Below are 22,503 nucleotides of genomic sequence, written 5' to 3'. Positions count from 1 at the left end.
TTTCCTTTCTCTTCCTTTCTTTCCGAGAGTGGCGGCTCTGGTTTCTGGGCTGTCAAGGGGTGGGGGGGCTCCCAGGGCAGAAGCCCCCAAGTTCACCCCCCCCCAAATTCGCAGCATCCTCCAATCCACCTGCTGGCTGGAAGCCCGAAGAAGGCGCTGCTCTCAGTCCGGGTAAGCGCGCCTCTCCTGGATAGACGCCAAGCGGACTGGCACTCTCCAAGGTGGCAGCTTCCGATGTGCCACCCCCGCCCCACCGAGGGAGGGAGGTCCGCCATGCGGGGGCGGCGCTGCGGGGGAGGGGCGGGGGCGTCACCCTCCCCACCCCCTCCCCCCGGCGCTGCGTCCCCCTCCTCCTCCTCCTCTTCCGTGCGCTCCCGTGCGCTCCCGGCCTCTCCGCCTGCGCTCCCGTGCGCTCCCGGCCTCTCCGCGCCTGCTTCCCCCGCTTGCACCTGCCGCCGCCGCCTCCGCCATGGACCTGGTGGGGGCCCTGGACGTGGGCGACCTAGCCGCCGCCTTCGCCCGCCTGCCCGTCTTCCCGGTCTTCGACCTGGGCTACTTCGTCGTCTCCATCCTCTACCTCAAATACGAGAAAGGCAAGGAGACCACTTCCTCCATTGCGCGCCCCCTTCCGCCACCCCCTTTCCTCCCGCGGGGTTAGGCCACCCTCCCCCCGCACCGACCATAGGCTCAGAACATCCCTATTCATCCTTTTTATTTTTTTCGGGGGGTGGGGGTGCGTGATTTAATAAGGATTTATTAAGGATCTGTCACCATCTTTCCCCGTGCCAAATCCCCGCGCCCCACAGCGGCTTTAAAGTTGCCCTGCTGCTAAGCCTCCCCCCCCCAAACCTCCAGAGCTGCACTGGATTAAGGGGGCTTAAGGAAGAGGAGGGGGGCATGGGTGTAGCGGGGGCGGGGACACCTCGCCAATTAATATTATATCGATATAAATACTTAACTAACTGAGGGTCGGCACCCGCTAACATAAATCCCAGGGGCTGGGGGGAAAAGAGGGGAGGGAGACTCGCCCCCCCCCTACCCAAGCGCTGTTACCCCAGGGTAATTTATCTGGAGTAAATTATCTGGAGTAAAATTTTTTGGAGACTGACTCGCCCACCTCCTTCTGGCTTTGTGCTGATTCCTGTATTTGTTCCCAAGTTGGGGAGGGGGCAGACTTGGGGGGGGGAAAGACCCATACAAGGGGACCCCAAGGGTCTAGCCTGTATTTCAGTCATGGGGGGGGGGGCTGCTGTATTGGGGTGGGGTTATGTGTATGTGGCGGTGATGCTGTGCTGGGTTTCTCCTCCCCAAGCACGGCGCTTTCTAAATAAAGACGTGTGGGGTGGGAATGTCCCACAGAAACGCAGTCAGCAGCGCCAAGGAGCCAGAGACAACCTTGGCTTGGGGAAACCTGAGACCCTCCCGGCTGAGACCTCGGGTGTGATGGACGGAGGCAGTTGGGGCTCTTTCTCCTTGGAAGGACAGGCCAGGTGTCCAGAGGGGGACTGGGTGTGGGTCGGCAGCGGTGTGTAGGCATGCCCCAGGGACGGAGCGGGAGAGGCGACCCCCAGCCAACACCCAGCTCCCATCGCGGAGGAAACCGGACCCATTTCGGACCAGCCTGGGCAAAGGAGCAAGACTCAGGCCATGGGGTCAAGATCAGGAAGGAGGCCGGTTTGTTCAGAGATGCTCCCAGCATCCTCAGCTCACAAGGGAATACAGTGGTACCTCGGGTTAAGTACCGTATTTTTTGCTCTATAAGACTCACTTTTCCCCTCCTAAAAAGTAAGGGGAAATGTGTGTGCGTCTTATGGGGCGAATGCAGGCTGCGCAGCTATCCCAGAAGCCAGAACAGCAAGAGGGATTGCTGCTTTCACTGCGCAGCGATCCTCTTGCTGCTCTGGCTTTTGAGATTCAGAATATTTTTTGCTTCTTGTTTTCCTCCTCCAAAAACTAGGTGCGTCTTGTGGTCTGGTGCGTCTTATAGAGCGAAAAATACGCTAATCTGTTCCAGACTTTTAAAAGCAACCCGTAAAACAGCAATTTGCCATGGGTTTTACTCCTTAACGAGACCATTGATCCATAAAGTGAAAGCAATAATCAGGGCAAAGGAGGAGTTCTGCCCCCCCTTATAACAGCACAGAATCGGTTCTGGTCAGGGACGGCTTTGCGAGGGCCGCCGACGTTTTCTCTCGGCGGCAAAATAAGCCCTTGCCTCTTGGCCGTTTTGGGATATCCAGTTTCTCTCCGGCTTCCCTTCCCTGGGTCCTCATTCCTTTCCCAAATTAGAAGCAGGCTCTGCAGCTGCTTAGCTTGGGCACTGAGGGCCCAGCAAGGCTGGCGGGGGGGCGGTAAGGACGGGATTCTCTAGGGTACTGCCCTCACCAGCGGAGCATTTCCCCCCAGAAACCGTGGACGGCTTGCTTCTTGCGGCCTTGAACAAACAGGAGGGTTTTGGAGAGGCAGGAGGGTCCTGGGTTTGGTGCAGAATGCGGCCCGCTCTGCTCAAGCTAACGTATACTGCTAGAAGAAAAATACTGCTCCTTTTCCCTTATGGGGTACCCAAGAGCCCATGTAGAGTCCTTAAGTAGGTTCTCTATCGTAGGAGAAAATAACAGAGGCCAAGCTGAGAATATTGAGAAGCAAAGCGGCTAGTAAGCCTGATCTTTATTGAACTGTTGCAACAGGGTCCTCACTCCCCACATTCTGGAGGAACCCAGAACAATGGGGCGCAAGCCCCTTTATAGACTTTTGAAATTGCCTCCCCTGTAGCTCAAGACCACCCCCCAAAACATCACGCATACATCACAGAAAGAGGTGGTCCCCAGCAGAAATGGGAGTGTGTTGCTTCTCTCCTGTCCGCCAGGATACCTGATCAATCGTACCTTATCAATTGCCTTTTCTGGGTAGCCTGGCCATTCCTTGGAGATGGTAAATACTTAGTTCCTGAATCTCTTACGCATATTGATAAGTGTGCTCAGCTGAACAGATACTTGCCAGACTGTATTTACAGGGAGGTGTGAGCCCCTACAGTCCAAAGACCATTGGAAAGCTTTTCCCATTTCCTTCCTCCTTGCAGAGAAATATTTGAGGTCAATTTGGGAGAGTCCAAATGGCCTCAGGATTGCTCTCCTGTACTATTTCAGACACATGGTTGATATACATATGTATGTGCTTGCCTTGTACGTTTATGACCATTTATTTTATATATTAGACCTTAGAATTCTCATAACAGTAAAGGTAAAGGGACCCCTGACCATTAGGTCCAGTTGTGGCCGACTCTGGGGTTGCGGCGCTCATCTCACTTTACTGGCCGAGGGAGCCGGCGTACAGCTTCCGGGTCATGTGGCCAGCAGGACTAAGCCGCTTCTGGCGAACCAGAGCAGCGCACGGAAACGCCGTTTACCTTCCCGCCGGAGCGGTACCTATTGATCTACTTGCCCTTTGACGTGCTTTCGAACTGCTAGGTTGGCAGGAGCAGGGACCGAGCAACGGGAGCTCACCCCGTCATTGCGGGGATTCGAACTACCGGCCTTCTGATCGGCAAGTCCTAGGCTCTGTGGTTTAACCCACAGCGCCACCCGCGTCCCATTTTCTCATAACAGTACCTGGGTTCAAACCTCCTCATCATCATCTAGGGCTGCATTTGCCTCCCCACCCTGTAAAATGGGGGACCTGGGATCGTCTCTGCAAAGCGGGAAAAGGATAGTTCAGGTTTTTGTGGTCTGGTGTCTGCGGAGGAGAGCAGAGGCACAGGCCCCTGCCTGCTTTATTTTTAGACAACGGGTGGGGTATCCGTTCACAGAGAGAGAGGGCCCCTTCCTTCCCCTGCAGCTGCTCATGGGTGCTAAGTGCTGCCATGGTTCATGGATTCGAACCCACAATAAATGGCCCACAGGAGTAACAAAAAAAATCTCTTTTTTGCATCAAACTAGAGGCAGAGCCAGGGACGCGGGTGGTGCTGTGGGTAAATGCCTCAGCGCCTAGGGCTTGCCGATCGAAAGGTCAGCAGGTTCGAATCCCCGCGGCGGGGTGAGCTCCCGTTGTTCGGTCCCAGCGCCTGCCAACCTAGCAGTTCGAAAGCACCTCCGGGTGCAAGTAGATAAATAGGGACCGCTTACCGGCGGGAAGGTAAACGGCGTTTCCGTGTGCATCTCTGGCTCGCCAGAGCAGCAATGTCACGCTGGCCACGTGACCCAGAAGTGTCTCCGGACAGCGCTGGCCCCCGGCCTCTTTGAGTGAAATGGGCGCACAACCCTAGAGTCTGGCAAGACTGGCCCGTACGGGCAGGGGTACCTTTACCTTTACCTTTAGAGGCAGAGCCGAGAGGTGTTACGCAGAACAGAGAGGTGATAAGGCAGGCATAGGCAAACTCTGGCCCTCTGGATGTTTGGGACTACAATTCCCATCATCCCTAGCTAACAGGACCAGCGGTCAGGGGATGATGGGAATTGTAGTCCCAAACATCTGGAGGGCCGGAGTTTGCCTATGCATGTGATAAGGGATAGATGATAGATTAGATAGATAGATACACACACACACACACACACACACACAAAATCTATTTAGTTTTTCAAATTAAAATTTTACAGAGATATATCACATATAGATCAGAAAAACAAGATTCCAAGGAATTTCCCAGACTTCTATCCTTCCCATTGTGGGTCCTATTATTAATCTTTTATGATACGGCAGTACCTCGGTTCTCGAACGTAATGCGTCCCGGTGTGCTGAAACGTTCGAAAACCGAGGCGCAGATAGCCAACAAAAAAATTAGTTGCAAAGACACAGATCGATTGCACCCAGCCACGCGGCATGTCCGACTTCCGAGGCGCTTTCAAAAACCGAAGTATTTACGGCGTTCGAAAACCGAAACATCCGTCAATGGAGACGTTTGGAAACCCAGGCGCCACTGTAATCCTTTACGTCCAGAATTCAACCTTATTTATTCTAGGTTGTATAGCCACCCAAGTCGGGGGGCCGTAGCCGCCTCCTGTGGCAAGGAGTTCCCTAGGTGAACTCTGTCCCCGATCTTCCGACGCTCAGCTTCATCCGATGCCCAAGGCTCCTAGCGTTAGGAGAGGAGGGGGAAAATACACGTCTCTCGCCACTACCCCTCGGGGTCGATAGCTCCTAGCTGCGGAAGATGCCCAGAGAAGGGGAAGTGTTTAAAGGGCCGTGCTTCTCTCCCCCCCCCCCCGCCGCAGGTGCCGTGGAGCTGTCCCGCCAGAGTCCCTTTGCTTCCTGGGTCTGCGCCATGCTCTACTGTTTCGGCAGCTACATCCTAGCCGACCTGCTCCTGGGAGAGGCCCCCGTCGACTACTTCAGCAACAACGCCAGCGTCCTCCTGGCCACGGCCGTCTGGTGAGGCCATGTCTCTGCCTCCCCTCCCCCTCATTGCGGGGGGTTAGGCTAGATGACCCCCCGGGGTCCCTTCCAGCTGCACAGTCTGTATCCCCAAGCAGACAATCCCTCTTGCATGAGCACAAAGGGTGTGGAGGGGGCAGTGGCATAGCGTGGGGTTGCCTGTGCCCGGGACATCACGGCCAGAGAGATAAGAAAATAAAGAGTGGCTCCGTTGTCGGGAGAGAGGTCACTTCCTGGTTCGCAAGCCGCTTTCTGCAGACAGAAGCGTGCAGCTTTCTTGAAGCGGCATCGGGTGTTGAAATTTGGCACCCCTAACAATTTTGTGCCCCATTCTGCATAGCTGTCAACCGTCCCTTATTTGGCGGGACAATCCCTTATCCCAGCGCCGTGTCCCGCTGCTGTCCCTTATTGATGACGTCCCTTCAATTTCCCGGGTTTCAACGGAAGCAGCTCCTCTCCCTCCCTCCCTCCCTGCTGGCCAGGGAGGAGGGAGGCTCCAACTGGGTCGCTTGGCTGCGTTGCTCACCCAATAAGGAGTCTGAGAACGACTGGGGGGTGGAGCTTGCATGCCTTGTGCCGATCAAATCGGCCGCGTTGCCTGGGGACTTGCCTTTGTTCAGCGCTTCCCAGCGGAGAGGTGACGGTGGTTTTCCTTGCTGCATCCCCTTTGGCGGGTTGCTGCGCTGTGGGAACCACCGCTTGAGGCTTCGTTTGGCTGCTGGCTGGGCTTTCTGCCTTTGGCTCGGAGGGGCTCAGAAGTCGAACATACCTGTGCCCTGAAAATCCCTTATTTTGGCTCCGGATCCCTTATTTTCGAGGCTGCTGGTCCCTTATTTTCAAATCTGTAAGTTGACAGCTATGCCCATTCTGTCCTGCCTTGCTGGGAGGTTCTGGGCAGCACAGTTGAAGGAGGATGTCGACAAGCTGGAAGGTGGGCAGAGGAGGGCGACTTAGATGATAAAGAGTGCGGAAACCAAGTCTGATGAGGAACGGTCGAAGGAGGCTCAGGTGTAGAAACTGGTCCAGGGGCTTTGGCCTGACCTCCTTTGACCTCACCCCCTCACCTTGTGGCAGGGAGTCCCGCCGGCTTCACCTCCCGCTCTTTCCTCTCCCAAGGTACTTGACTTTCTACTGCCCTCTGAACATCTTCTACAAGTGCGTCAGCTTCCTGCCGGTCAAGCTGGTCTTTGTGGCGATGAAGGAGGTGGTCAGGGTCCGCAAGATCGCTGCCGGCGTCCACCACGCTCACCACCAGTACCACAACGGCTGGCTCATCATGGTCATCGTCGGGTTCGTCAAAGGTGGGGCGCCACTGCCCCGCCCTGTGCGAATTCCTTCTTAAATCAGATCATGAGGTCTGGAAACTTTGATCTCAGGGGCAGGTTGTGGCTTCACGGCTGGAACACCTGCTTGGCATGCAGAATGCTATAGGTGCCACCTGCGGTGTCTCCAGGCAGGGTCGGAAACTCTGGAGTCCGGTTCCCCTCTGCAAACAGCTCCCTCATGAAGGGTGGGGAGAGGCAGGTGGGACCATCCCTTGCCAGATGTCCGGCCCGCAGAGAGTCCCCTTTCCCTCCGCCGAAACCGCTGAAAGGTGGGCTTTGGACTTTCTAAGTAAATTGCAGAATCTTAGAGTTGGGAGGGACTCCTGAGGAGCACAATGAAAGCATCCCTGGCAGAGAGTAATCCACCCTCTAGCTTAAAAAACTTTTAATTAAACAATAAGTCTCTCTCCCTTCTTTCCTTCCTCCCTCCCTTCCTTCTTTATTTCTTTCCTCCTTTCTTTCTTTCTTTCTTTCTTTCTTTCTTTCTTTCTTTCTTTCTTTCCTTCCTTCCTTCCTTCCTTCCTTCCTTCCTTCCTTCCTTCCTTCCCTCCTTCCCTCCTCCCTTCCTTCTTTCCTTCCTTCCTTCCCTGCTTCCTTTTCCTTCTTTCCTTCTTTCCTTCCTTCTTTCCTTCTTTCCTTCCTTCTTTCCTTCTTTCCTTCTTTCCTTCCTTCCTTCTTACCTTCTTTCTTTCTTTCCTTCCTCCCTTCCTCCCTTCTTCCTTTCCTTCCTTCCTTCCTTCCTTCCTTCCTTCCTTCCTTCTCTCTCTCACCCCACCTTTTCTGTCTTCCTTCTTCCCTCCCTCCCTCCCTTCTTTCCTTCTTTCCTCCCTCCCTCCCTCTCTCCCTCCCTCCTTTTTTACTTCCTTCTTTCTTTCCTTCCTTCCTTCCTTCCTTCCTCCCTTCCTCAGGATCTGGAGTCGCTCTCATGTCCAACTTTGAGCAGCTCCTGCGAGGCATCTGGAAACCGGAAACAAACGAGCTCTTGCACATGACCTTGTGAGTAAAGCGCTCTGCTGCCTGTTGGGCGCGGCTGCTGCTGCCTGCCTGGGATGGTAGGGACAGAGCAAAGACCTCGATGCAGGCACTTTTGTACGAAACAAAGCACAGGGAGGGAGACCGTCAAGAGGCGTGGAGTTCCAAAGTCTTTGTAGCACCGCCCTCCTTTACCTCTGGCCCTGCCCACCAGCACTGTGTGGCCCCCGGAAGGCAATGTGGCCCTCGGCGGGGGGGGGGAAAAGGCTTTGGAAACTGTATTAAAAAAATAAAATAAATTCAATTTCTGTTGCCTTTGCAGCCCTTCCAAAGCCAGCTTGTACGGGGCGCTGCTTTTCACGCTGCAACAAGCTCACTGGCTTCCGGTCTCCAAAGCCACCCTGATATTTTTCTTCACCCTCTTCATGATCGTCTGCAAGGTGAGTCTCCGGCCGTGGGGCAGGGCAGGGGAGCCAAGAGGAAAAGAATTAAATCTTCCCGCTGGGTAGAAGGGTTGGCACCCGGGTTTAGCAAAAGCGGGGCTGTATTCTGCAAATCTTGGCGGTAATACAGACATTATTTGTTTCGCCATCTTGGTAAAAAACAGACATTGCTGGGATAAAGGGACCGTGAGACCCCCCACCTACAGCTGAGCTCAGGGGGGTGAAGAGTGTGGGTTGCATTTTCCCCCGGACCCCCAGAGAAGGGAGGGGAGACCCTCCAAGTGCCCCTATTTTCCAGGGACAGCCCCAGATCTTCAAAAGCCGCCCCGGTTTCTAAATTGATCCCAGAACATCCTGCTTTTCCTTAGGACATCAATATTTTCATGGGAGAAACGTTGGAGGGGATGGAATAGGACATCCCTATTTTCAGGGGAGAAACGTTGGAGGGGATGGAATAGGACGTCCCTATTTTCAGGGGAGAAACGTTGGAGGGGATGGAATAGGACGTCCCTCTTTTCAGGGGAGAAACATTGGAGGGGATGGAATAGGACGTCCCTGTTTTCAGGGGAGAAACGTTGGAGGGGATGGAATAGGACGTCCCTATTTTCAGGGGAGAAACGTTGGAGGGGATGGAATAGGACGTCCCTCTTTTCAGGGGAGAAACGTTGGAGGGGATGGAATAGGACGTCCCTGTTTTCAGGGGAGAAACGTTGGAGGGGATGGAATAGGACGTCCCTATTTTCAGGGGAGAAACGTTGGAGGGGATGGAATAGGACGTCCCTATTTTCAGGGGAGAAACGTTGGAGGGGATGGAATAGGACGTCCCTATTTTCAGGGGAGAAACGTTGGAGGGGATGGAATAGGACGTCCCTATTTTCAGGGGAGAAACGTTGGAGGGGATGGAATAGGACGTCCCTATTTTCACAGGAGAAACGTTGGAGGGGATGGAATAGGACGTCCCTCTTTTCAGGGGAGAAACGTTGGAGGGGATGGAATAGGACGTCCCTGTTTTCAGGGGAGAAACGTTGGAGGGGATGGAATAGGACGTCCCTCTTTTCAGGGGAGAAACGTTGGAGGGGATGGAATAGGACGTCCCTATTTTCAGGGGAGAAACGTTGGAGGGGATGGAATAGGACGTCCCTGTTTTCAGGGGAGAAACGTTGGAGGGGATGGAATAGGACGTCCCTATTTTCAGGGGAGAAACGTTGGAGGGGATGGAATAGGACGTCCCTCTTTTCAGGGGAGAAACGTTGGAGGGGATGGAATAGGACGTCCCTATTTTCAGGGGAGAAACGTTGGAGGGGATGGAATAGGACGTCCCTCTTTTCAGGGGAGAAACGTTGGAGGGGATGGAATAGGACGTCCCTGTTTTCAGGGGAGAAACGTTGGAGGGGATGGAATAGGACGTCCCTATTTTCAGGGGAGAAACGTTGGAGGGGATGGAATAGGACGTCCCTATTTTCAGGGGAGAAACGTTGGAGGGGATGGAATAGGACGTCCCTCTTTTCAGGGGAGAAACGTTGGAGGGGATGGAATAGGACGTCCCTGTTTTCAGGGGAGAAACGTTGGAGGGGATGGAATAGGACGTCCCTATTTTCAGGGGAGAAACGTTGGAGGGGATGGAATAGGACGTCCCTGTTTTCAGGGGAGAAACGTTGGAGGGGATGGAATAGGACGTCCCTCTTTTCAGGGGAGAAACGTTGGAGGGGATGGAATAGGACGTCCCTCTTTTCAGGGGAGAAACGTTGGAGGGGATGGAATAGGACGTCCCTATTTTCAGGGGAGAAACGTTGGAGGGGATGGAATAGGACGTCCCTCTTTTCAGGGGAGAAACGTTGGAGGGGATGGAATAGGACGTCCCTATTTTCAGGGGAGAAACGTTGGAGGAGATGGAATAGGACGTCCCTCTTTTCAGGGGAGAAACGTTGGAGGGGATGCGAATGGTGTGGAACCGCTAACGGCGACTCTTCCCCCCCCCAGGTCTTTATGACGGCGACCCACTCCCACGGCTCACCCTTTGCCCCCTTCGAAGGGGTCGCCTGCCCCATCCTTTTCGGCTCCGTCCCGTCCGGCCACCACAACGACCACCACCACGGCGGAGGGGGCCACGAAATGCCCCTTCCGCAGCCCCCCCAGCTTCCGGCCAAGTCGCGGGAGGAGCTGAATGAGGGGACGAGGAAGAGAAAGGCCAAGAAGGCTGAATGAGACCCCCCAGGAGGAAGAAGACTGGGGGACGGGGGACCCTGTCCAACCCCACGGCTGACTCCCGGTGTGACCTTTTCTCGCCCATTTTGGGGAGGGGGCTCCTCAGGACGCAGAAGCTGCTCCAGGACCCCCACCTCGCGAAAAAACACGGACCCCTTTTTGCAATGGCCAGCCCACCCTCGCGCCTCCCCCCTTTTGACCCCTTGGAAGAGCCACTGTCCTGGCACAGAGAGCGGCCTGGGACTCAGCTGCACTTGGGGGGCCTCTGGAATCCAGCCGGACCCCAATGACTCGTCTCCAGCCCCCTCCTGACTGGTTCCTGCGAGAATCGCTGGGCAAAGCGCTTCCACCGTTCTGCTCTTGTGCCATTGCTGTGCCTGTGTGTGTTTGTGTGTTTGTGTGTGTGTGCCCTCCCCAGAGCCAGCTGCCATTGCAGCAGTGGGGGGGGGGGGCGTGCAGAGCCCTGGGGCCCCAAACCCCACCTAAATTATCTATTTATTGACCCATTTTTTGCTGCTCGGGGAATTTCAGAGCTGCCCTTTCCAGCTCTCTCAGTTGCCCCTCCTTGCTGCCAGTAGGAATTATTATTATTATTATTATTATTATTATTATTAGGGAATGGTTATTCCCCAAATAAAATAAAAGTTTAGGGAAGCTTTTAATGTTTGATGCATTACGGTATTTCAATATTTTCTTGGAAGCCGCCCAGAGTGGCTGGGGAAGCCCAGCCAGATGGGTGGGGTATAAATAATAAATAATAATAATAATAATAATATATTTTTACCGTGCCCATCCAGCTGGGTTTCCCCAGCCACTCTAGGTGGCTCCCAACAGATGAAAAACAGAATAAAACACCAGACATTATAAACTTCCTTTCAGACGTCTTCTAAATAAACAGTTGTTTATTTCCTTGACATCTGATGGGATGCAGGGCGGGGGCCACCACCGAGAAGGCCCTGTGCCCTGTGCTCGGACACCAACCTTGGCGCTATCAGCACCGCGTTCTAACCCGCCGGCGAACTTCTGTGGAAAACCCCGGGCCTGACACATGCTTCGCAGAGAGGCCTCTGAGTGCACACAGAGTGCTTTTTCTCTCCTTCCTGCGTCCCTGGGCTGAAGAGAGCAAGGCTGAGGGCCGGCTGGGTCCCAGGAAGATGCCAACCGGGTTTTCCTGGGCTTGGGTTCAGATCTGGCGAGAGAACTGGCTGCCCCAGCCCTAAACGGAAGGCCTGGGGGGTGGGGAGACCCCGACCCCTTCCTCAGCCCCCACCATGGCGTGAAAAGGAGGCAACCCTGGTCTCCCCACAAGAAAGTGCCTTTTTCCCCGACACCCCTCACTCGCCCAAATAAATGCCCGGTGGGCACCGTGCAAGATTTGAGGCGTGGGGCACACAGCCGACCTGGGAATAAAGCGCCTTTGAGAAGCGATTCTCCGTCTGGTGTGTTGTGTGTTTTTCTCCTGTTTGCAATTTGGAGAGGGGGGAAATGACCCCCCCCCATGGGGCATCTTCTGACGGTCGGGTGGGTGGGTTTTCGGTTGAGTCGACCACATTTCCACCGCACTTCGAGACAAATCTGAGCCCGGCTACGGCTGGGGAAGGCGAGATATAAATAAAATATCATTATTATTAAATCTTACAAACGATAAAAAATAACAGCACTGTGCTACCTCTGGTTGGGGACCAGTTGCTCACGTTTGGTCCCCTCCCGGCCCTCAGCTCTCCATGAAGCTGCCAGCCTGTGATGGCGGCGGCCCCAATCCCGGGAACGCCTTCGACCGGCTGAATCCCTGAACAAATCCAGAGTCCGAAAGGCTTCCTGACTTCCCAGCCACTGTTTTGTTTTACGTCTGTATGCAGAGAGGCTTTTGAGGGCCGGGTGGAGTCTCCGCCCTCCTCTCTTGAGATGCCCAGGACCTCCGAACGCCATACGATACGAGAATCTTTATTGTCATTGTCCCATACAGAACAAAGAAATGGAAAAATCTACATCAGACATTCAAAACGCAGCAAGCCTGCTATCCCAGCTACCCCAACCTAGTTATAACCCCCTAAAAACTCTGATAACCCATTTTTAAATACAATATACTCCCATAGAGACTACCTTAAAAGGAAAAGGGACCCCTGACCATTAGGTCCAGTCGTGGCCGACTCTGGGGTTGCGGCGCTCATCTCACTTTACTGGCCGAGGGAGCCAGTGTACAGCTTCCGGGTCATGTGGCCAGCAGAACTAAGCCGCTTCTGGCGAACCAGAGCAGCGCATGGAAACGCCGTTTACCTTCCCGCCGGAGTGGTACCTATTTATCTACTTGCGCTTTGACGTGCTTTCGAACTTCTAGGTTGGCAGGAGGAGGGACCAAGCAACGGGAGCTCACCCCGTCATTGCGGGGATTCAAACCGCCGACCTTCTGATCAGCAAGTCCTAGGCTCTGTGGTTTAACCCACAGCGCCACCCGCGTCCCAGAGACTACCTTACACTAGGTTTAAAACCAAAATTGCATTTGGATAGAAAGTGTTTCTCAGGCGGCTAGTCCTAGTCTTTATAACCCAGAAGGCAGAAGCTGAAAGAGATCAATTCCGGGGTGCGCACTATCCTGCGCAATCTCTGCCGCTTTCTTATGGCACCTGGAAGCATAGATTTGATCCAAGGTGGGAAGAGTGCGCCCAATTATTCTCTCCGCAGTCTTTACAACCCTGGACAGCATTGTTTTTTCCCTGGCCGTGCAGCTCCCAAACCACACACACAGACCGTAAGTTAATACACTCTCCACAGTGCAATGGTAAAATGCCATCAACAGGTCCTTTGAGAGATTGTTTTTCCTGGAGGATTCTCAGAAAATATAACCTCTGCTGTGCTCTCTTCACCAGGTCTTTGCTGTTTTGCGCTAGGCAGGGGATCGAGTTGGCACTTGCCTCTGACATGCCCTTTGCAGGCAGCGCACTGTCTCGCCTCTCCCTTCCTCCTCTATGCATTCCACGCCCGCTTCCTCCCCTGGCATGCAAACTCAGGCAGGGGGCTGGAGATCTCTGCCCACCGCTGCCCCGCATGCCACCAGGCCTTGCCCTAGGGTGGCCCCCGGCTCAGAGGGGCAGGCATGAACCATGCGCACCAACCAAGTCATCAAGTACACCTTGTTTGCCTCCTGCTACCTCTTCTGGGTGAGTCGAGAGCCTTGGCACGCCTGGCGCCGGCTCCTGTGTTGGCAGCGGGCCTCCGAGGGCTTAGGAATTCACCCAGAGGCTGCTTTCTACGGCTCTCAGAGGCTGGTCTGCCTTTGCCAGGGCCTCCCTTGGGCCCACGGGGAGTTCGGAGCCGGCTCCTCTCCCCTGGCACAGCCCTGACCTGCCCTGCCCACAGCAAGCCACAGGGCATGAGTGTGCGGTGCCCTTTTTGCAAAAACAGGATGCCACGAACAGCTTGTTCTTCTGCCCTCTCCAGGTGGCCGGTGGGCTGATGGTAGCCGTCGGGATCTACGCCAGGCTTTCCAAGGAAGGGGGTGAGTGGGGCAGGGGCACCCTGCTTGGCACTGGGGTTTCGTGGCCCACAGAAAAGTCAATGTCCAGGATACATTGTCAAACGCCTTCTCGGCATCTGCCAACATTAGGGCTGCCTTTTTGCGCGGTCTCATTTCTAAACATTCTATAATATCTATGACCATTTTTGTATTATTCTGGATCTGTCTGCCCCGTAAGAAACCGGATTGTTCGTCTCCAATTATTCTCCCCCGGTTTTTTAAAGTTGCACCAGATTTTTAAAACTCCGCAATATTCCCTTCAGTGGGGCAATGGGCTTCACTTGAAGGCGGGTTCGGGGGTCTAGGAACACTAGATGGGGGAGGGCAGTTTAGAGGTAAAGCCTAGGCAGCCCTGCTGGCCCCTAAAGGGAAAAAACTGCATGTGAGATGAATATTGCATAGCTCCTGAGCATGTGTGGAGTGCCTTTCCTTGATTGCTTACAGTGGTTTTTGGGCTACAGCTGTTTTTGGACTACAACTCCCATCATCCCTAGCTAGCAGGGGTGATGGGAATTGTAGTCCTTGAAAAAGCTGGAAATCCAAGTTTGGAGAACACTGATCTGGTCTGACCTTCTGCAATGCATGAACATATAACTGTCCCATACAGGAACTGAATCTGCAATCTTGGCGTTATCCGCACCAGGCTGTAGCCCCATGAGCTTATTATTATTATTACTATCAATCAATCAATCAATCAATCAATCAATCAATCAAATTTCTATTCCACCCTTCATCTGAGGATCAGAGGGAGGTTTACATTCCCAAACGCAAAGATACAATAACAAAATGAAAACAGTCTCCATTCTCCAGTTTAAAAGACCATAGATTGTTGAATTATTAGCCAATGGCCAGGGTGAAAAGAGGAGCACTGCTGTCTGGCGCCTAGAAAACCAAAGCAGAGCCCAATATTTCAAAGCCGTGGTTCAGAGCAGCGAGTTCGAAATCCCCGTGCTTTGGCTCCGAGAGACTCTGAGCCTTGACTCTCCCTTCTCCTCGCTTTGTGCCTGCTTCTTTCAGCGATTCTCAACCTGCGGGTCCCCCAATGTTGTCAGACCACAACTCCCATCATCCCTGAGCTCTGGCCTTGCTAGCTAGGGGTGATGGGAGTTGTAGTTCAACAACATCTGGGGACCCACAGGTGGAGAACTGCTGCTGGGCATTTCCTCTGGGCTGGTCTCTCACCTGGCAGGTGGGTGGGTGGGCACCCTTGGGCGGGTAGGCACCCTCTCCTCTCCTCTCTGCCTCCCTCCAGGCGCTGTGGACTCCCTGCTGGCAGACCCCTCCGTCGTCCTGCTGGCGGTGGGCATCCTGGTGTTCAGCGTCACCTTCGTCGGCTGCCTGGGGGCCTTGCGTGACGTCACCCTGCTTCTGAAGGTGGTACGTATGGCAAAGGGACTCCTGCCACCCCCTCCATTACCCCCTCAACAACGGGCAAAGCCTCCTGCTCAGTCCTTTGATTTGAGGGTGCCCATGGGCATTTTAGGGGTTGCCCAGCCACCCAATGCCAGGGACACAGGGTGCCCGTTTGGGAGCGGGCATAACTCAGCGGCAGGGCTCCTGCTTGGCACGGAATAAATCTCATCTTCAAACCCTGCATGGCAGAATCTCCAGGTGTCTTGCCCAATGCAAACAAGGGGAACCATGGGGCAGGGTCCAGGATGCTCAGATTACTGCCCCCAGACCTCCCCTTTCGTGATGTATGAGTGATGTAGTTTGGGGGGGTGTAACATGGGGATTGGGACGTGGGTGGCACTGTGGGTTCAACCACAGAGCCTAGGACTTGCCGATCGGAAGTTTGGCAGTTCGAATCCCCGCAATGACAGGGTGAGCTCCCGTTGCTCGGTCCCTGCTCCTGCCAACCTAGCAGTTCGAAAGCATGTCAAAGTGCAAGTAGATCAATAGGTACCACTCCGGCGGGAAGGTAAACGGCGTTTCCGTGCGCTGCTCTGGTTCACCAGAAGCGGCTCAGTCCTGCTGGCCACATGACCCGGAAGCTGGACGCCGGCTCCCTCAGCCAATAAAGCGAGATGAGCGCCGCAACCCCAGAGTCGGCCACGACTGGACCTAATGGTCAGGGGTCCCTTTACCTTTAACATGGGGATAAGCAGCTAATAAAAGTTTGGGTTCTCTTTTGCTGGGGCTTCCATCTTGTTCCACCTGGTGGCAGGTGGGAGTCCTGTCTCAAGGGTCTTCAATCAAGACCAAGCCGACTGGCTGCTATTTTGCTCTCGTATTCCTGGCTGGTGTCCTTGTTTTTGGTCCAAGGGAGCCCTCAGATTTCTCCGTTAACACAACACCCCCCAAATTCCGACCATGAAAAGTGCGGCTTATATTCACAACCTGGCAAAATGGGCTTTTACGATATCGCTGCAGGAACAGCTGCCCTAGGGATGTCTTAGCAAGATGTTCCGGCAGCGTGTCCTCACTCGGAAAGCAGTGGAGGTTTTTAAGCAGAGGTGGATGGATGGATGGCCAGGATGCTTTCGCTGGGATTCCGGCGTTTCAGAGGGGTTGGACTAGATGACCCACGGGTGTCCCGTCGCAACTCCACAGTCCTGATTCTCTGCTCACCTCTCCCCAGTTTGCCTGGCTCTTGCTGGTCATCTTTGTCCTTCAGGTGGTGGCTGCCGTTCTGGGCTTCCTCTTCTCTGGCATGGTAAGCAAAACAAAGATAGATAGATGATAGATAGATGATAGATAGATGATAGATAGATAGATAGATAGATAGATAGATAACTTTATTTGCATTAGCCAGTGGCCACAGCAACAGTAAAACATTACAGTATACGCAGATAAGGAAATTTGATATAAGAGCACAATTTAAAGTCCTGAATCAGCTGTCAGTTAGTGGCCCTTATTCTGATAATGATAATAATAATAATTTATTATTTATACCCCGCCCATCTGCTGGCTTCCCCGGCCACTCTGGGCGGCTTCCAAAAAAATATTAAAATACTGTAATACATCAAACATTAAAAGCTTCCCTAAACAGGGCTGCCTTCAGATGTCTTCTAAAAGTCTGGTAGTTGTTTATCTCCTTGACATCTGATGGGAGGGCGTTCCACAGGGCGGGCGCCACCCCAGAGAAGGCCCTCTGCCTGGTTCCCTGTAACCTCACTTCTCGCAGGGAGGGAACCGTCAGAAGGCCTATGGGAGAGGGACCCCGGTGTCCGGGGTGGAGACACTCCTTCAGGGATACTGGGCCATTTAGGGCTTTCAAGGTCAGCACCAACACTTTGAATTGTGCTTGGAAACGTCCTGGGAGCCAATGTAGGTCTTGATTGCCCCTGCTATGAACCTGGCAACCTTTGCTGTTATCTGCTCATTTTGATCTGATAGAAGGAGATTGTGGCAGTGGCTGAGCGCCCTGGGATGGTGAGTACGAGTGGGGTGATGATCCCGTTCCTCAGCTCTTTGTAGACAGGAGCGCAAGACAGGAGGACGTGGGCCGCTGTTTCGGTGCTACAGGGGCAAAGACATTTCTCAGGCAGGATCTTTTGGAATCAACTCTCAAGTTCCGCAGACGGCAAAAGATCCAATCTTGCAAGTGTAAAAGCATGTCTGCATTTTGGGATAAGGAGTTTGTGCGGATATGGGGCCAGAGGATCAGAATGGAGAGGTGGAAAATGAACAAAACAAAACAAAGATGGCACCTGCGTAGCTTGGCATTTGGGGCGAGGGGGGGCACAGCTCAGTGGTTGGGGCGCCCGCTTGTACCCCAAAGCTCTCCCGGGTCCAATCCCCGTGAGAATTAGAGCGGCTTTTCCAGCATACAGATTCACTCTTTTTCTCTTTTAAAATGATTTTTATTTGATTTCACCAGTACAGTGGTACCTTGGTTCTCAAATTAAGCTTACCAGACGTCCCTGTTTCCCGGGGACAGTCCCCGGATTTACAAATCAGCCCCCCTACAAAATCCAATGGAGTTGAAAAGTGTCCCCTGATTCATTGGAAAAAATCCAGTACAGTGGTACCTCAGGTTAAGAACTTAATTTGTTCAGGAGGTCCGCTCTTAACCTGAAACTGTTCTTAACCTGACGCACCACTTTAGCTAAGGGGGCCTCCTGCTGCCGCCGCTACGCGATTTCTATTCTCATCCTGAAGCAAAGTTCTTAACCCGAGGTGCTATTTCTGGGTTAGCGGAGTCTGTAACCTGAAGTGTGTATAACCTGAAGCATCTGTAATCTGAGGTACCACTGTAACCTTAATTTAATCAGTTCCGGAAGTCCATTCGGTTTGCTGCAAAGGGGGAAGCTTATTAAATCTGCCGTATTTTCCAAACTTTTCGCTGTCGGCGGGAGATGCACTCTTGACGGGCGCAGGGGAGATTTCTCACTGCTCTCTCTCCCCTCCCTTCCTCCACCATGTCCCAGGTGATGGAGAAAGCCACCCTGCTGATGGGACGAGCCATCGCCCGTTACCGTGACAACCTGGACCTGCAAAACCTCATCGACTACATCCAAAAGAAGGTAAAAGCTTGAGGGACGCTGAGATTTCCCTTTCCCGCAGGGGCATAGCGTGGGTTGCCAGTGCCCCGGGGCAGAGCGGCTGTTTTGCCCCCTGGTGGACTGGGCCGGTCCCTTCGCCGTCCAGCGTCCAAACAAGAGAGTCCTCCTGTTGCTCAGAGTTCAAATCCCGCTCACGTGTTCCTCATACCCTTTAAATAATCCGGGGGGAAAGCCTTCCGTTCTTCAACGCCCTTCGCTCCTGTTTCTTTCTCCCCCCCAGTTCGAGTGTTGTGGGGTCCACTCCTACAAAGACTGGTCCCAGAACGTTTACTTCGACTGCCGGGATTCGAACCCCAGCCTGGAGCGCTGCGCCGTCCCGTTCTCTTGCTGCGTGCGAGGCAAAGAGGTGAGGAGGCGGCCCGACAGGCCATGCTCAAGCGGAACCGGACACTGACTGGTAGAATCCTAACTAGAAGCCCTTACTCCTAACTGGCATTGGAAGCCCTCACTCATAACTGGCTTCAGGAGCCCTTACTCCCAGCAGGCTTGGGGAGGCCTTGCTGATTTTTTTAAACTTAATACCATCCTTTTCAAAAGATAGCAAATCTCTATAGGTGCCCCATTTCCCCCCACGTTTAATTTCTTTAGGACAGTTGGGAAGCCCTCGCTCTCAATTGGCTTTGGGAGCCTTTACTCCCAGCTGGCTTGGAGAGGCCTTGCCCCCGTATGTAGCTAGGCACTCCGTACATGCACATATGCTGCAGCCGGAGCCCACCTGGTCCAGCAACCTGTCCCCACATTGGCCAGCCAGACGCTTCTTCTACGACGCCCGCAAGGATAGCCAAGGCATAGCTTTGGAGACAACCTGCCCCGAACACTGGCAAAGAGTTGGAGGCCGTCGGCTTTCATGTCTGCTGCTGGACGAGACGGGACCCCATGTTATTAATTGAGTTCGGTCTCTTCCAATAAATCTCCTCGGACAGATTTATGGTCTAATGGTGCGCGGCACACTTCCCCTGCGCAGGCCTCTGTAGGTCGTAAAATCATCAGCAGAATTAGCGTAGCGTCGTGCGTGTGATAAGGGATGACTCCGGAGACGTCGGCTCCTGTTTCAAAAGTTCTTTCTTGTTCCGAAAACACATATATACACAGATCAGCATCCATCGGAGTGTAGCTGCATTTCCCCAGCTCCTTTCCTCCCTGAGCTGGGCAGTTCAACTAACGCTTTCGATTTCCACAGAACACAGACAGCATATTAGGCTGTTTACGTCACATCCTCCCTGGTAAGTCCTTCCCCTCAGCTCCGAGGCACAGCAGATTAACTCTTTACTGCTCTCAACACCCCTTTGGTTCGGCTGCCCTGGGGTTCCCCAGATCGTCTTATTCGGGGTAGAGCCTCCTTGTCCCAAGGCAGCCTACCTCCAACCGCCAACAGTATCCCGGAGGGCAAACGGAAGGCGGCGTCTTTGGGCCTAATGGGCCACCCCATTCTCTCGCCCGCTCCTCACAGGCCGTTCTGAACACGATGTGCGGCTACGGGACGCAGAAGCTGAAGCCATGGAAGGCCGAGTTTTTGGTGCACACCGAAGGGTGTTTGGAGAAGACGGTCCGCTGGGGCCGCAGCAACCTCTTCTTGGTGGCCGGGCTGGCCTTTGGGCTGCTGGTCCTGGAGGTGAGCAAGGGGGCCGCTGGGGGGGGGGGCTCCAATCTTGTCCCTCCTCCCAAAATCAGGGCTGCAGGCCTAAGCGCCTCCCTTCCAGCAAAAGCATTCAAGGAGAAGAAAGAGGCAATTTTAAAAAGGGGGGATCCAGGAAATGACAGGCCTCTGCAGGTTGTTGAAGGCAGAATGGCCAATTCTACAGAAGGACAAGCCCTGCTGGAACAAGAACCAGCATGGCTTCTGCAAGGATAAGTCTGTATTTCAAAGATAAGAAGGAGGTTGACGCAAAGGGGGGAGAGGGATCCAGGAAATTACAGGCCTATCCAGGTTGTTGAAGGCAGAGGTCTAGAGAAGGATAAGCCCTGCTGGAACAAGAACCAGCATGGCCTCTGCAAGGATAAGTCAAGGGCTGTATTTAATAGACAAGAAGGAGGCTGGCGCAAAGGCAGTTGGAAAAAGGGAGGGGAAGTATCCAGGAAATTACAGGCCTATCCAGGTTGTTGAAGGCAGAATGGCCAAGTCTAGAGAAAGACAAGCCTTGCTGGAACAAGAACCAGCATGGCTTCTGCAAGGATAAGTCTATATTTCAAAGACAAGAAGGAGGCTGGCGCAAAGGCAGTTTAGAAAAGGGAGGGGAAGTATCCAGGAAATTACAGGCCTATCCAGGTTGTTGAAGGCAGAATGGCCAAGTCTAGAGAAAGACAAGCCTTGCTGGAACAAGAACCAGCATGGCTTCTGCAAGGATAAGTCTATATTTAAAAGACAAGAAGGAGGCTGGTGCAAAGGCAGTTTAGAAAAGGGAGGGGAAGTATCCAGGAAATTACAGGCCTATCCGGGTTGTTGAAGGCAGAGGTCTAGAGAAGGATAAGCTTTGCTGGAGCAAGAAACAGCGTGGCTTCTGCAAGGATAAGCCCATAAATCCTGCTTGGGGGCTTCCCCTTGTGGGCAACCGGTTGGCTGGGCTGATATGGGCCCCCTTTGGTCTGATCCTGTGGCCGCCATGTGGCTCCTTTTACGATTCTGAAGTGGAGCCTCCACGCGTAGAGCCAGTCTACCTTAGAACAGTGGAGAACAAGAGCAGGAGGGGGGTGCTGTTTCTCCCAGGTCCCGCTTGTGGGCTTCTTCCCTTTGCGAGGACAGGGGGCTGGACTTATATGGGCCTGATCCACCTGCGACGGCCGCTGAAAGGCTCTCCTGAGGTCCTTAAATGCAGTCACAAGCGCTCCTCTCCTCCTTTCTTCGTTCCAGGCGGTCGTCTTCTTTCTCGCCGTTCTACTCATCTACCAGATCGACTTCATCATCGAGAAACGGAAGAGCGTCAGGAGGAGGAGGAGCAAAAGCTGTCCAGCGAAGTGAAAATCTCGCAAGACCGTTTTGCCTCTTCTCCCCCCCCCCAAGAAGCGGACCCCTTTTTTGGGGCAGCAAAAACAGGGCATTGGAAAAGGGGGGCAGGCCTGGCGCCACTTTTAACCTCCCTGCAGGCTTTGCACGAACTGATATCGGGGTGTTACGCCAAATAATTGTAGAGTCGGGGTGTCCGGAGTGTGTGCAGGAGCCGGGTCCTGTGACCAGTAGGGCTTCGCAGGATTGGGGCCTTCCTAAGTTTGTTCTGGAGAGGCAAGGTGTGGCCGCACAGGTGAGGCCGCTTGGTAACTCACAGCACCTGGTGGCAAGAGCCGGGAAGGGATATAAGGTCAGCATTTCCCTTCGGCTCTTTGCCACAGCAACACGTTCCCTGCCTTGATGCGTTTGGCTTCTTGCTTCCCGACCCTCGGACCCCTGACTTCGTGACTCCTTGCTCCTCGATCCTCGGACCCCTGACTTCGTGACTCCTTGCTCCTCGATCCTCGGACCCCTGACTTCGTGACTCCTTGCTTCTTGATCCACGGACCCCTGACTTCGTGACTCCTTCCTTCTCGACCCTCGGACCCCTGACTTCGTGACTCCTTGCTTCCTGACCCTCAGACCCCTGGCTTCCTGCCAGGGCCGGATTTCAGTTTGATGCGGCCCTCAGCTCCTAAAGGTCACGGGGGCCCTTTTCTATGTCCAGCTGTCCTTTGCCAACAACAAATTGTCGCCGTTTTTGTGTGTGTGTTGAATATATACTATATGGTAATTTATGGACCGCGTAGGTATCTCAAGCCATTTGCACATCACAGAATATGTATTTTATCAAAGTCGTTGTTGAACTGAAAAACAACTAAGAAGTATATTAATAGTGAAATAAAATTAAGAAGTATATTAACAGTGAAATAATTAAGCTTTTTTTTTCCCCTTTACTTTTTTGGGGGGCCCTAAGCTAGAGCTTGTTTAGCTTATACATAAATCTGGCACTGGCATAGATAGATGGATAGATGATAGATAAATAGATAGATAATATTTTGGAAACATACATCTAGTTTTTTTCCCCTTTACATTTTTGGGTCCCCCCTAAACTTAGTGGGGCCCTAAGTTAGAGTTAATGGGACACGGGTGGCGAAAGGGACGCGGGTGGCACTGTGGGTAGAAGCCTCAGCGCCTAGGGCTTGCCGATCGAAAGGTCGGCGGTTCGAATCCCCGCAGCGGGGTG

At 53.5% G+C, this 22,503-nt stretch overlaps 2 protein-coding genes across 2 annotated transcripts; both read left to right on the top strand.

Annotated features, from left to right (window-relative positions):
• Nucleotides 1-352: 352 nt before the first annotated feature.
• Nucleotides 353-11,740, top strand: TMEM38A (transmembrane protein 38A). The gene is made up of 6 exons (XM_083421879.1): nt 353-593; nt 5,208-5,364; nt 6,484-6,668; nt 7,601-7,688; nt 7,987-8,104; nt 10,088-11,740. The coding sequence occupies exons 1-6, from the start codon at nt 470-472 to the stop codon at nt 10,310-10,312; spliced, it is 897 nt and encodes a 298-aa protein (XP_083278005.1). The 5' UTR covers nt 353-469; the 3' UTR covers nt 10,313-11,740.
• Nucleotides 11,741-12,643: 903 nt separating this feature from the next.
• Nucleotides 12,644-22,179, top strand: LOC310668519 (tetraspanin-33-like). Its single transcript, XM_083421903.1, has 8 exons — nt 12,644-13,470; nt 13,751-13,808; nt 15,079-15,203; nt 16,408-16,482; nt 18,200-18,295; nt 18,555-18,680; nt 19,785-19,946; nt 21,183-22,179. Exons 1-8 carry the CDS (start codon nt 13,414-13,416, stop codon nt 21,288-21,290), a joined length of 807 nt encoding a protein of 268 aa, XP_083278029.1. The 5' UTR covers nt 12,644-13,413; the 3' UTR covers nt 21,291-22,179.
• The last annotated feature ends 324 nt before the right edge of the window (nt 22,180-22,503 follow it).

Source organism: Podarcis tiliguerta (genome assembly GCF_965153285.1).
Source record: "Podarcis tiliguerta genome assembly, chromosome: 18".
NCBI lineage: Eukaryota > Metazoa > Chordata > Lepidosauria > Squamata > Lacertidae > Podarcis > Podarcis tiliguerta.
The sequence above is the reverse complement of the archived record's forward strand: the minus strand, read 5'-3'. Positions and strand labels throughout refer to the sequence as shown.